Genomic DNA, 12,166 nt, shown 5'->3' on the forward strand with positions numbered 1-12,166 from the left:
CCTAAATACAAAATACTACACATGTCACACCTGTGATGAAGGGTGCAGTCAGGTATTATTCATGACTTTGAAAAACAAGATGATGAAGTGACTATCAGAAGATCTAGATTATAATCCAAGAACATTTTGGAGAGCAACAAGATTTTTGGGGTATAAGCTTTCATTTCATCCAAATGTGTACAGCATTTGCTCCCTTTTTGGACAGGTTGTATTATTTTGTATATCACAGTGTTAAGGGAGGGGGGGTTGCATGCTTCATGTTTACATGTGTTGTGGTTTCAAACCCCTAAACTTTTTTCCCATGCTGTACAAATGGGAGGGAGTGTCCTGATTGGGCTCCTGGGGGTTGCTGTTGATCCTCCACCAATCAGAAGCCTTCCTTTAGCAGGCGGAAGGGGAATTGTGGTGGTGGTACAGCCAGTCAGAATGCAGGGGAAATTGGATGTTTGCGCCAATGCATTTGCATTGTAAAAAAAAAGTGGGTTCGTGTGAAGGGGCAGAAAGAAAACGGATTATTTCCTTCATGGAAAATGGGCACCCATGTGAAGGACAAAAACAGAATAAAATAGACGCAGACTCAAACTCAAAAATAACAGATTTAACCAATTATTATTTTGCTGTGGAGAAATGACCCTAATTCCCGATCTTGTTCCATGACCATCTGCAGGGCAAGAAAGTCTGAGGTTAGAACAGCTCCCTCAGGTTCCTGGCCCAATGCCCAGAAATGACCACTTTGTTTGAAAGCCCCCTTACTGGATCTGCAGTCCCAGTCCTGCCTAAGCATCATGGGTATGTTGGTGTATTTCCTAAGCATTATGGGTGTACTGCCACCATACGAAGCAGCCACCCTCCCGCAGTTATCAGAATTCCTGGCTGCACTTGGCTGACTGGTTATTCAAGCTTCTTCCCTTTTTCTTGCCCTGGACTCCATGACATCTGGCCTGTCCTCCTGGGTGTCCTCAATCTCTCAGAAGATCCTTGTGCCAGCTGGTGTCAATTTCACACTAATGGGACCTCATGTGTGTGTGTGAACACTTTTGCTCTTCATAACATTGTGAAATATCTACAACTACCTCTTACATTGTTTGCCTCTTTTGGCATACTGGTTCCACTAATGAGTCTGGGTGGCTGGAAGGAAAATGTCATGGTCCCAGTGTTAATGTAGCCTGTCACCAGTTTGGTCCCCTAACCATTGCCAGGACAACCCAAGTGTTTAAACAGACAACTGAGATTTACTTCACAGTGCTTATAAAAGAATAGAATTTACTTAGCAAAGAGAAGAAAATAAAAGATCAAAAATATTTTATTTATACACAAGATAAGCCCAACACAACTTGCTAACAGTAGCAAGCTCAAGCTACCAGTCAGTGGGCTGTTAAGCCCATCAGAGTCTTTCAGCCTGAAGACTAGTACAGGGGCTACCTACAGCTACAAGTAGAATGCAGATAAGAAAACTTTCATTTGCTGTTTAGATGCACTGATGTTTCAAGTTGAGGAGTTGATAAGCAGCATCAGAACTGGTTAACTGTTGCCTCCTTTACTGCTTCTTCTCACAGCTCCTCTTTGGATGGTTTTCGGTCCTTCTTCCTCAGTTTCAAGTTCTTCTCTACTTTCCTCAAAATGGTCTTAATCCTCAATCGTCTAATGTCTACATCATCTGGGATAAATGTTCTCTTTTACTAATTATGGGATGGTATATCTACACATATGTGTGTTCCTGTGTGAGAGACCACATGTCTGCTAAAGTGAGTTCTGGTCTACAGAAGCTTACAGTCACAAGAAATGATCAGTCACTGACAATGCTACCAGAAGCAGAATAGAGTTTGGTGAACTCAGAAGGAAGTGATGCTGTTCAGGTTTCCATAACAAGATTTTTGGAGGGTTTTTTTTTTCTGCAATGGGCTAAAAATTCCCTCTGAAGCAGCTTATGTGTATTATGTCAAAAAAAAAAAGCCAGTGTGATGTAATGGTAAAGAGTGTCAGAATCAGATCCGGGAGACCCATATTCAAATCCTCACTTTGCCATGAAAGTTGCTGGGTAGCATTGGACCAATCACACAATCTCAGCCTAACATACTTCACAAGAATGTTGTGAGGTTAAAATGAAACACAGAACTATGAAGGAAATTGCTTTGGGTTCTCATTGAGGAGAAAGGAGGGATATAAGCAGAGTTGGCTTCAGAAGAGCTGAGGCCGTTTCCGCACGGCCTCCTGCCGCCCCCACGCCGCCAAGAGTGCGGGCGGCGTGGGAGTGGAAGCTTTCCGGTCATATGTACAACCCTGGAGGTGAGGAGGACAGTGTGTGAAGGCGGGGCTCTGACTTGCGCAAGCGGCGAGGAGGACACCCCCCCCCCACCCCCCCCCCCCCCCCCCCCCACCCCCCCCCACCCCCCCCCCTCCCCCTCCCCCCCCCCCCCCCCCCCCCCCCCCCCCCCCCCCCCCCCCCCTCCCCCGCCCCCCCCCCCCCCCCCCCCTCCCGCCCCCCCCCCCCCTCCCTCCCCCCCCCCCCCCCCCCCCCCCCCCCCCCTCCCCCCCCCCCCCCCACCCCCCCCCCCCCCCTCCCCCCCCCCCCCCCTCCCCCCCCCCCCCCCTCCCCCCCCCCCCCCCACCCCCCCCCCCCCCCACCCCCCCCCCCCCCCACCCCCCCCCCCCCCCACCCCCCCCCCCCCCCACCCCCCCCCCCCCCCACCCCCCCCCCCCCCCACCCCCCCCCCCCCCCACCCCCCCCCCCCCCCACCCCCCCCCCCCCCCACCCCCCCCCCCCCCCACCCCCCCCCCCCCCCACCCCCCCCCCCCCCCACCCCCCCCCCCCCCCACCCCCCCCCCCCCCCACCCCCCCCCCCCCCCACCCCCCCCCCCCCCCACCCCCCCCCCCCCCCACCCCCCCCCCCCCCCACCCCCCCCCCCCCCCACCCCCCCCCCCCCCCACCCCCCCCCCCCCCCACCCCCCCCCCCCCCCACCCCCCCCCCCCCCCACCCCCCCCCCCCCCCACCCCCCCCCCCCCCCACCCCCCCCCCCCCCCACCCCCCCCCCCCCCCACCCCCCCCCCCCCCCACCCCCCCCCCCCCCCACCCCCCCCCCCCCCCACCCCCCCCCCCCCCCACCCCCCCCCCCCCCCACCCCCCCCCCCCCCCACCCCCCCCCCCCCCCACCCCCCCCCCCCCCCACCCCCCCCCCCCCCCACCCCCCCCCCCCCCCACCCCCCCCCCCCCCCACCCCCCCCCCCCCCCACCCCCCCCCCCCCCCACCCCCCCCCCCCCCCACCCCCCCCCCCCCCCACCCCCCCCCCCCCCCACCCCCCCCCCCCCCCACCCCCCCCCCCCCCCACCCCCCCCCCCCCCCACCCCCCCCCCCCCCCACCCCCCCCCCCCCCCACCCCCCCCCCCCCCCACCCCCCCCCCCCCCCACCCCCCCCCCCCCCCACCCCCCCCCCCCCCCACCCCCCCCCCCCCCCACCCCCCCCCCCCCCCACCCCCCCCCCCCCCCACCCCCCCCCCCCCCCACCCCCCCCCCCCCCCACCCCCCCCCCCCCCCACCCCCCCCCCCCCCCACCCCCCCCCCCCCCCACCCCCCCCCCCCCCCACCCCCCCCCCCCCCCACCCCCCCCCCCCCCCACCCCCCCCCCCCCCCACCCCCCCCCCCCCCCACCCCCCCCCCCCCCCACCCCCCCCCCCCCCCACCCCCCCCCCCCCCCACCCCCCCCCCCCCCCACCCCCCCCCCCCCCCACCCCCCCCCCCCCCCACCCCCCCCCCCCCCCACCCCCCCCCCCCCCCACCCCCCCCCCCCCCCACCCCCCCCCCCCCCCACCCCCCCCCCCCCCCACCCCCCCCCCCCCCCACCCCCCCCCCCCCCCACCCCCCCCCCCCCCCACCCCCCCCCCCCCCCACCCCCCCCCCCCCCCACCCCCCCCCCCCCCCACCCCCCCCCCCCCCCACCCCCCCCCCCCCCCACCCCCCCCCCCCCCCACCCCCCCCCCCCCCCACCCCCCCCCCCCCCCACCCCCCCCCCCCCCCACCCCCCCCCCCCCCCACCCCCCCCCCCCCCCACCCCCCCCCCCCCCCACCCCCCCCCCCCCCCACCCCCCCCCCCCCCCACCCCCCCCCCCCCCCACCCCCCCCCCCCCCCACCCCCCCCCCCCCCCACCCCCCCCCCCCCCCACCCCCCCCCCCCCCCACCCCCCCCCCCCCCCACCCCCCCCCCCCCCCACCCCCCCCCCCCCCCACCCCCCCCCCCCCCCACCCCCCCCCCCCCCCACCCCCCCCCCCCCCCACCCCCCCCCCCCCCCACCCCCCCCCCCCCCCACCCCCCCCCCCCCCCACCCCCCCCCCCCCCCACCCCCCCCCCCCCCCACCCCCCCCCCCCCCCACCCCCCCCCCCCCCCACCCCCCCCCCCCCCCACCCCCCCCCCCCCCCACCCCCCCCCCCCCCCACCCCCCCCCCCCCCCACCCCCCCCCCCCCCCACCCCCCCCCCCCCCCACCCCCCCCCCCCCCCACCCCCCCCCCCCCCCACCCCCCCCCCCCCCCACCCCCCCCCCCCCCCACCCCCCCCCCCCCCCACCCCCCCCCCCCCCCACCCCCCCCCCCCCCCACCCCCCCCCCCCCCCACCCCCCCCCCCCCCCACCCCCCCCCCCCCCCACCCCCCCCCCCCCCCACCCCCCCCCCCCCCCACCCCCCCCCCCCCCCACCCCCCCCCCCCCCCACCCCCCCCCCCCCCCACCCCCCCCCCCCCCCACCCCCCCCCCCCCCCACCCCCCCCCCCCCCCACCCCCCCCCCCCCCCACCCCCCCCCCCCCCCACCCCCCCCCCCCCCCACCCCCCCCCCCCCCCACCCCCCCCCCCCCCCACCCCCCCCCCCCCCCACCCCCCCCCCCCCCCACCCCCCCCCCCCCCCACCCCCCCCCCCCCCCACCCCCCCCCCCCCCCACCCCCCCCCCCCCCCACCCCCCCCCCCCCCCACCCCCCCCCCCCCCCACCCCCCCCCCCCCCCACCCCCCCCCCCCCCCACCCCCCCCCCCCCCCACCCCCCCCCCCCCCCACCCCCCCCCCCCCCCACCCCCCCCCCCCCCCACCCCCCCCCCCCCCCACCCCCCCCCCCCCCCACCCCCCCCCCCCCCCACCCCCCCCCCCCCCCACCCCCCCCCCCCCCCACCCCCCCCCCCCCCCACCCCCCCCCCCCCCCACCCCCCCCCCCCCCCACCCCCCCCCCCCCCCACCCCCCCCCCCCCCCACCCCCCCCCCCCCCCACCCCCCCCCCCCCCCACCCCCCCCCCCCCCCACCCCCCCCCCCCCCCACCCCCCCCCCCCCCCACCCCCCCCCCCCCCCACCCCCCCCCCCCCCCACCCCCCCCCCCCCCCACCCCCCCCCCCCCCCACCCCCCCCCCCCCCCACCCCCCCCCCCCCCCACCCCCCCCCCCCCCCACCCCCCCCCCCCCCCACCCCCCCCCCCCCCCACCCCCCCCCCCCCCCACCCCCCCCCCCCCCCACCCCCCCCCCCCCCCACCCCCCCCCCCCCCCACCCCCCCCCCCCCCCACCCCCCCCCCCCCCCACCCCCCCCCCCCCCCACCCCCCCCCCCCCCCACCCCCCCCCCCCCCCACCCCCCCCCCCCCCCACCCCCCCCCCCCCCCACCCCCCCCCCCCCCCACCCCCCCCCCCCCCCACCCCCCCCCCCCCCCACCCCCCCCCCCCCCCACCCCCCCCCCCCCCCACCCCCCCCCCCCCCCACCCCCCCCCCCCCCCACCCCCCCCCCCCCCCACCCCCCCCCCCCCCCACCCCCCCCCCCCCCCACCCCCCCCCCCCCCCACCCCCCCCCCCCCCCACCCCCCCCCCCCCCCACCCCCCCCCCCCCCCACCCCCCCCCCCCCCCACCCCCCCCCCCCCCCACCCCCCCCCCCCCCCACCCCCCCCCCCCCCCACCCCCCCCCCCCCCCACCCCCCCCCCCCCCCACCCCCCCCCCCCCCCACCCCCCCCCCCCCCCACCCCCCCCCCCCCCCACCCCCCCCCCCCCCCACCCCCCCCCCCCCCCACCCCCCCCCCCCCCCACCCCCCCCCCCCCCCACCCCCCCCCCCCCCCACCCCCCCCCCCCCCCACCCCCCCCCCCCCCCACCCCCCCCCCCCCCCACCCCCCCCCCCCCCCACCCCCCCCCCCCCCCACCCCCCCCCCCCCCCACCCCCCCCCCCCCCCACCCCCCCCCCCCCCCACCCCCCCCCCCCCCCACCCCCCCCCCCCCCCACCCCCCCCCCCCCCCACCCCCCCCCCCCCCCACCCCCCCCCCCCCCCACCCCCCCCCCCCCCCACCCCCCCCCCCCCCCACCCCCCCCCCCCCCCACCCCCCCCCCCCCCCACCCCCCCCCCCCCCCACCCCCCCCCCCCCCCACCCCCCCCCCCCCCCACCCCCCCCCCCCCCCACCCCCCCCCCCCCCCACCCCCCCCCCCCCCCACCCCCCCCCCCCCCCACCCCCCCCCCCCCCCACCCCCCCCCCCCCCCACCCCCCCCCCCCCCCACCCCCCCCCCCCCCCACCCCCCCCCCCCCCCACCCCCCCCCCCCCCCACCCCCCCCCCCCCCCACCCCCCCCCCCCCCCACCCCCCCCCCCCCCCACCCCCCCCCCCCCCCACCCCCCCCCCCCCCCACCCCCCCCCCCCCCCACCCCCCCCCCCCCCCACCCCCCCCCCCCCCCACCCCCCCCCCCCCCCACCCCCCCCCCCCCCCACCCCCCCCCCCCCCCACCCCCCCCCCCCCCCACCCCCCCCCCCCCCCACCCCCCCCCCCCCCCACCCCCCCCCCCCCCCACCCCCCCCCCCCCCCACCCCCCCCCCCCCCCACCCCCCCCCCCCCCCACCCCCCCCCCCCCCCACCCCCCCCCCCCCCCACCCCCCCCCCCCCCCACCCCCCCCCCCCCCCACCCCCCCCCCCCCCCACCCCCCCCCCCCCCCACCCCCCCCCCCCCCCACCCCCCCCCCCCCCCACCCCCCCCCCCCCCCACCCCCCCCCCCCCCCACCCCCCCCCCCCCCCACCCCCCCCCCCCCCCACCCCCCCCCCCCCCCACCCCCCCCCCCCCCCACCCCCCCCCCCCCCCACCCCCCCCCCCCCCCACCCCCCCCCCCCCCCACCCCCCCCCCCCCCCACCCCCCCCCCCCCCCACCCCCCCCCCCCCCCACCCCCCCCCCCCCCCACCCCCCCCCCCCCCCACCCCCCCCCCCCCCCACCCCCCCCCCCCCCCACCCCCCCCCCCCCCCACCCCCCCCCCCCCCCACCCCCCCCCCCCCCCACCCCCCCCCCCCCCCACCCCCCCCCCCCCCCACCCCCCCCCCCCCCCACCCCCCCCCCCCCCCACCCCCCCCCCCCCCCACCCCCCCCCCCCCCCACCCCCCCCCCCCCCCACCCCCCCCCCCCCCCACCCCCCCCCCCCCCCACCCCCCCCCCCCCCCACCCCCCCCCCCCCCCACCCCCCCCCCCCCCCACCCCCCCCCCCCCCCACCCCCCCCCCCCCCCACCCCCCCCCCCCCCCACCCCCCCCCCCCCCCACCCCCCCCCCCCCCCACCCCCCCCCCCCCCCACCCCCCCCCCCCCCCACCCCCCCCCCCCCCCACCCCCCCCCCCCCCCACCCCCCCCCCCCCCCACCCCCCCCCCCCCCCACCCCCCCCCCCCCCCACCCCCCCCCCCCCCCACCCCCCCCCCCCCCCACCCCCCCCCCCCCCCACCCCCCCCCCCCCCCACCCCCCCCCCCCCCCACCCCCCCCCCCCCCCACCCCCCCCCCCCCCCACCCCCCCCCCCCCCCACCCCCCCCCCCCCCCACCCCCCCCCCCCCCCACCCCCCCCCCCCCCCACCCCCCCCCCCCCCCACCCCCCCCCCCCCCCACCCCCCCCCCCCCCCACCCCCCCCCCCCCCCACCCCCCCCCCCCCCCACCCCCCCCCCCCCCCACCCCCCCCCCCCCCCACCCCCCCCCCCCCCCACCCCCCCCCCCCCCCACCCCCCCCCCCCCCCACCCCCCCCCCCCCCCACCCCCCCCCCCCCCCACCCCCCCCCCCCCCCACCCCCCCCCCCCCCCACCCCCCCCCCCCCCCACCCCCCCCCCCCCCCACCCCCCCCCCCCCCCACCCCCCCCCCCCCCCACCCCCCCCCCCCCCCACCCCCCCCCCCCCCCACCCCCCCCCCCCCCCACCCCCCCCCCCCCCCACCCCCCCCCCCCCCCACCCCCCCCCCCCCCCACCCCCCCCCCCCCCCACCCCCCCCCCCCCCCACCCCCCCCCCCCCCCACCCCCCCCCCCCCCCACCCCCCCCCCCCCCCACCCCCCCCCCCCCCCACCCCCCCCCCCCCCCACCCCCCCCCCCCCCCACCCCCCCCCCCCCCCACCCCCCCCCCCCCCCACCCCCCCCCCCCCCCACCCCCCCCCCCCCCCACCCCCCCCCCCCCCCACCCCCCCCCCCCCCCACCCCCCCCCCCCCCCACCCCCCCCCCCCCCCACCCCCCCCCCCCCCCACCCCCCCCCCCCCCCACCCCCCCCCCCCCCCACCCCCCCCCCCCCCCACCCCCCCCCCCCCCCACCCCCCCCCCCCCCCACCCCCCCCCCCCCCCACCCCCCCCCCCCCCCACCCCCCCCCCCCCCCACCCCCCCCCCCCCCCACCCCCCCCCCCCCCCACCCCCCCCCCCCCCCACCCCCCCCCCCCCCCACCCCCCCCCCCCCCCACCCCCCCCCCCCCCCACCCCCCCCCCCCCCCACCCCCCCCCCCCCCCACCCCCCCCCCCCCCCACCCCCCCCCCCCCCCACCCCCCCCCCCCCCCACCCCCCCCCCCCCCCACCCCCCCCCCCCCCCACCCCCCCCCCCCCCCACCCCCCCCCCCCCCCACCCCCCCCCCCCCCCACCCCCCCCCCCCCCCACCCCCCCCCCCCCCCACCCCCCCCCCCCCCCACCCCCCCCCCCCCCCACCCCCCCCCCCCCCCACCCCCCCCCCCCCCCACCCCCCCCCCCCCCCACCCCCCCCCCCCCCCACCCCCCCCCCCCCCCACCCCCCCCCCCCCCCACCCCCCCCCCCCCCCACCCCCCCCCCCCCCCACCCCCCCCCCCCCCCACCCCCCCCCCCCCCCACCCCCCCCCCCCCCCACCCCCCCCCCCCCCCACCCCCCCCCCCCCCCACCCCCCCCCCCCCCCACCCCCCCCCCCCCCCACCCCCCCCCCCCCCCACCCCCCCCCCCCCCCACCCCCCCCCCCCCCCACCCCCCCCCCCCCCCACCCCCCCCCCCCCCCACCCCCCCCCCCCCCCACCCCCCCCCCCCCCCACCCCCCCCCCCCCCCACCCCCCCCCCCCCCCACCCCCCCCCCCCCCCACCCCCCCCCCCCCCCACCCCCCCCCCCCCCCACCCCCCCCCCCCCCCACCCCCCCCCCCCCCCACCCCCCCCCCCCCCCACCCCCCCCCCCCCCCACCCCCCCCCCCCCCCACCCCCCCCCCCCCCCACCCCCCCCCCCCCCCACCCCCCCCCCCCCCCACCCCCCCCCCCCCCCACCCCCCCCCCCCCCCACCCCCCCCCCCCCCCACCCCCCCCCCCCCCCACCCCCCCCCCCCCCCACCCCCCCCCCCCCCCACCCCCCCCCCCCCCCACCCCCCCCCCCCCCCACCCCCCCCCCCCCCCACCCCCCCCCCCCCCCACCCCCCCCCCCCCCCACCCCCCCCCCCCCCCACCCCCCCCCCCCCCCACCCCCCCCCCCCCCCACCCCCCCCCCCCCCCACCCCCCCCCCCCCCCACCCCCCCCCCCCCCCACCCCCCCCCCCCCCCACCCCCCCCCCCCCCCACCCCCCCCCCCCCCCACCCCCCCCCCCCCCCACCCCCCCCCCCCCCCACCCCCCCCCCCCCCCACCCCCCCCCCCCCCCACCCCCCCCCCCCCCCACCCCCCCCCCCCCCCACCCCCCCCCCCCCCCACCCCCCCCCCCCCCCACCCCCCCCCCCCCCCACCCCCCCCCCCCCCCACCCCCCCCCCCCCCCACCCCCCCCCCCCCCCACCCCCCCCCCCCCCCACCCCCCCCCCCCCCCACCCCCCCCCCCCCCCACCCCCCCCCCCCCCCACCCCCCCCCCCCCCCACCCCCCCCCCCCCCCACCCCCCCCCCCCCCCACCCCCCCCCCCCCCCACCCCCCCCCCCCCCCACCCCCCCCCCCCCCCACCCCCCCCCCCCCCCACCCCCCCCCCCCCCCACCCCCCCCCCCCCCCACCCCCCCCCCCCCCCACCCCCCCCCCCCCCCACCCCCCCCCCCCCCCACCCCCCCCCCCCCCCACCCCCCCCCCCCCCCACCCCCCCCCCCCCCCACCCCCCCCCCCCCCCACCCCCCCCCCCCCCCACCCCCCCCCCCCCCCACCCCCCCCCCCCCCCACCCCCCCCCCCCCCCACCCCCCCCCCCCCCCACCCCCCCCCCCCCCCACCCCCCCCCCCCCCCACCCCCCCCCCCCCCCACCCCCCCCCCCCCCCACCCCCCCCCCCCCCCACCCCCCCCCCCCCCCACCCCCCCCCCCCCCCACCCCCCCCCCCCCCCACCCCCCCCCCCCCCCACCCCCCCCCCCCCCCACCCCCCCCCCCCCCCACCCCCCCCCCCCCCCACCCCCCCCCCCCCCCACCCCCCCCCCCCCCCACCCCCCCCCCCCCCCACCCCCCCCCCCCCCCACCCCCCCCCCCCCCCACCCCCCCCCCCCCCCACCCCCCCCCCCCCCCACCCCCCCCCCCCCCCACCCCCCCCCCCCCCCACCCCCCCCCCCCCCCACCCCCCCCCCCCCCCACCCCCCCCCCCCCCCACCCCCCCCCCCCCCCACCCCCCCCCCCCCCCACCCCCCCCCCCCCCCACCCCCCCCCCCCCCCACCCCCCCCCCCCCCCACCCCCCCCCCCCCCCACCCCCCCCCCCCCCCACCCCCCCCCCCCCCCACCCCCCCCCCCCCCCACCCCCCCCCCCCCCCACCCCCCCCCCCCCCCACCCCCCCCCCCCCCCACCCCCCCCCCCCCCCACCCCCCCCCCCCCCCACCCCCCCCCCCCCCCACCCCCCCCCCCCCCCACCCCCCCCCCCCCCCACCCCCCCCCCCCCCCACCCCCCCCCCCCCCCACCCCCCCCCCCCCCCACCCCCCCCCCCCCCCACCCCCCCCCCCCCCCACCCCCCCCCCCCCCCACCCCCCCCCCCCCCCACCCCCCCCCCCCCCCACCCCCCCCCCCCCCCACCCCCCCCCCCCCCCACCCCCCCCCCCCCCCACCCCCCCCCCCCCCCACCCCCCCCCCCCCCCACCCCCCCCCCCCCCCACCCCCCCCCCCCCCCACCCCCCCCCCCCCCCACCCCCCCCCCCCCCCACCCCCCCCCCCCCCCACCCCCCCCCCCCCCCACCCCCCCCCCCCCCCACCCCCCCCCCCCCCCACCCCCCCCCCCCCCCACCCCCCCCCCCCCCCACCCCCCCCCCCCCCCACCCCCCCCCCCCCCCACCCCCCCCCCCCCCCACCCCCCCCCCCCCCCACCCCCCCCCCCCCCCACCCCCCCCCCCCCCCACCCCCCCCCCCCCCCACCCCCCCCCCCCCCCACCCCCCCCCCCCCCCACCCCCCCCCCCCCCCACCCCCCCCCCCCCCCACCCCCCCCCCCCCCCACCCCCCCCCCCCCCCACCCCCCCCCCCCCCCACCCCCCCCCCCCCCCACCCCCCCCCCCCCCCACCCCCCCCCCCCCCCACCCCCCCCCCCCCCCACCCCCCCCCCCCCCCACCCCCCCCCCCCCCCACCCCCCCCCCCCCCCACCCCCCCCCCCCCCCACCCCCCCCCCCCCCCACCCCCCCCCCCCCCCACCCCCCCCCCCCCCCACCCCCCCCCCCCCCCACCCCCCCCCCCCCCCACCCCCCCCCCCCCCCACCCCCCCCCCCCCCCACCCCCCCCCCCCCCCACCCCCCCCCCCCCCCACCCCCCCCCCCCCCCACCCCCCCCCCCCCCCACCCCCCCCCCCCCCCACCCCCCCCCCCCCCCACCCCCCCCCCCCCCCACCCCCCCCCCCCCCCACCCCCCCCCCCCCCCACCCCCCCCCCCCCCCACCCCCCCCCCCCCCCACCCCCCCCCCCCCCCACCCCCCCCCCCCCCCACCCCCCCCCCCCCCCACCCCCCCCCCCCCCCACCCCCCCCCCCCCCCACCCCCC

At 84.1% G+C, this 12,166-nt stretch overlaps 1 protein-coding gene across 1 annotated transcript; it reads left to right on the top strand.

Annotated features, from left to right (window-relative positions):
• Positions 1-3,162: 3,162 nt before the first annotated feature.
• On the top strand, positions 3,163-4,272 carry LOC125431299 (basic proline-rich protein-like; the record flags this gene model as incomplete). The annotated part of the gene is made up of 1 exon (XM_048494066.1): positions 3,163-4,272. A coding segment is annotated over one exon (1,110 nt), but the record flags the coding sequence as incomplete, so codon positions are not given.
• Positions 4,273-12,166: the final 7,894 nt, after the last annotated feature.

This window comes from Sphaerodactylus townsendi, linkage group LG01, assembly GCF_021028975.2.
Source record: "Sphaerodactylus townsendi isolate TG3544 linkage group LG01, MPM_Stown_v2.3, whole genome shotgun sequence".
Lineage (NCBI taxonomy): Eukaryota > Metazoa > Chordata > Lepidosauria > Squamata > Sphaerodactylidae > Sphaerodactylus > Sphaerodactylus townsendi.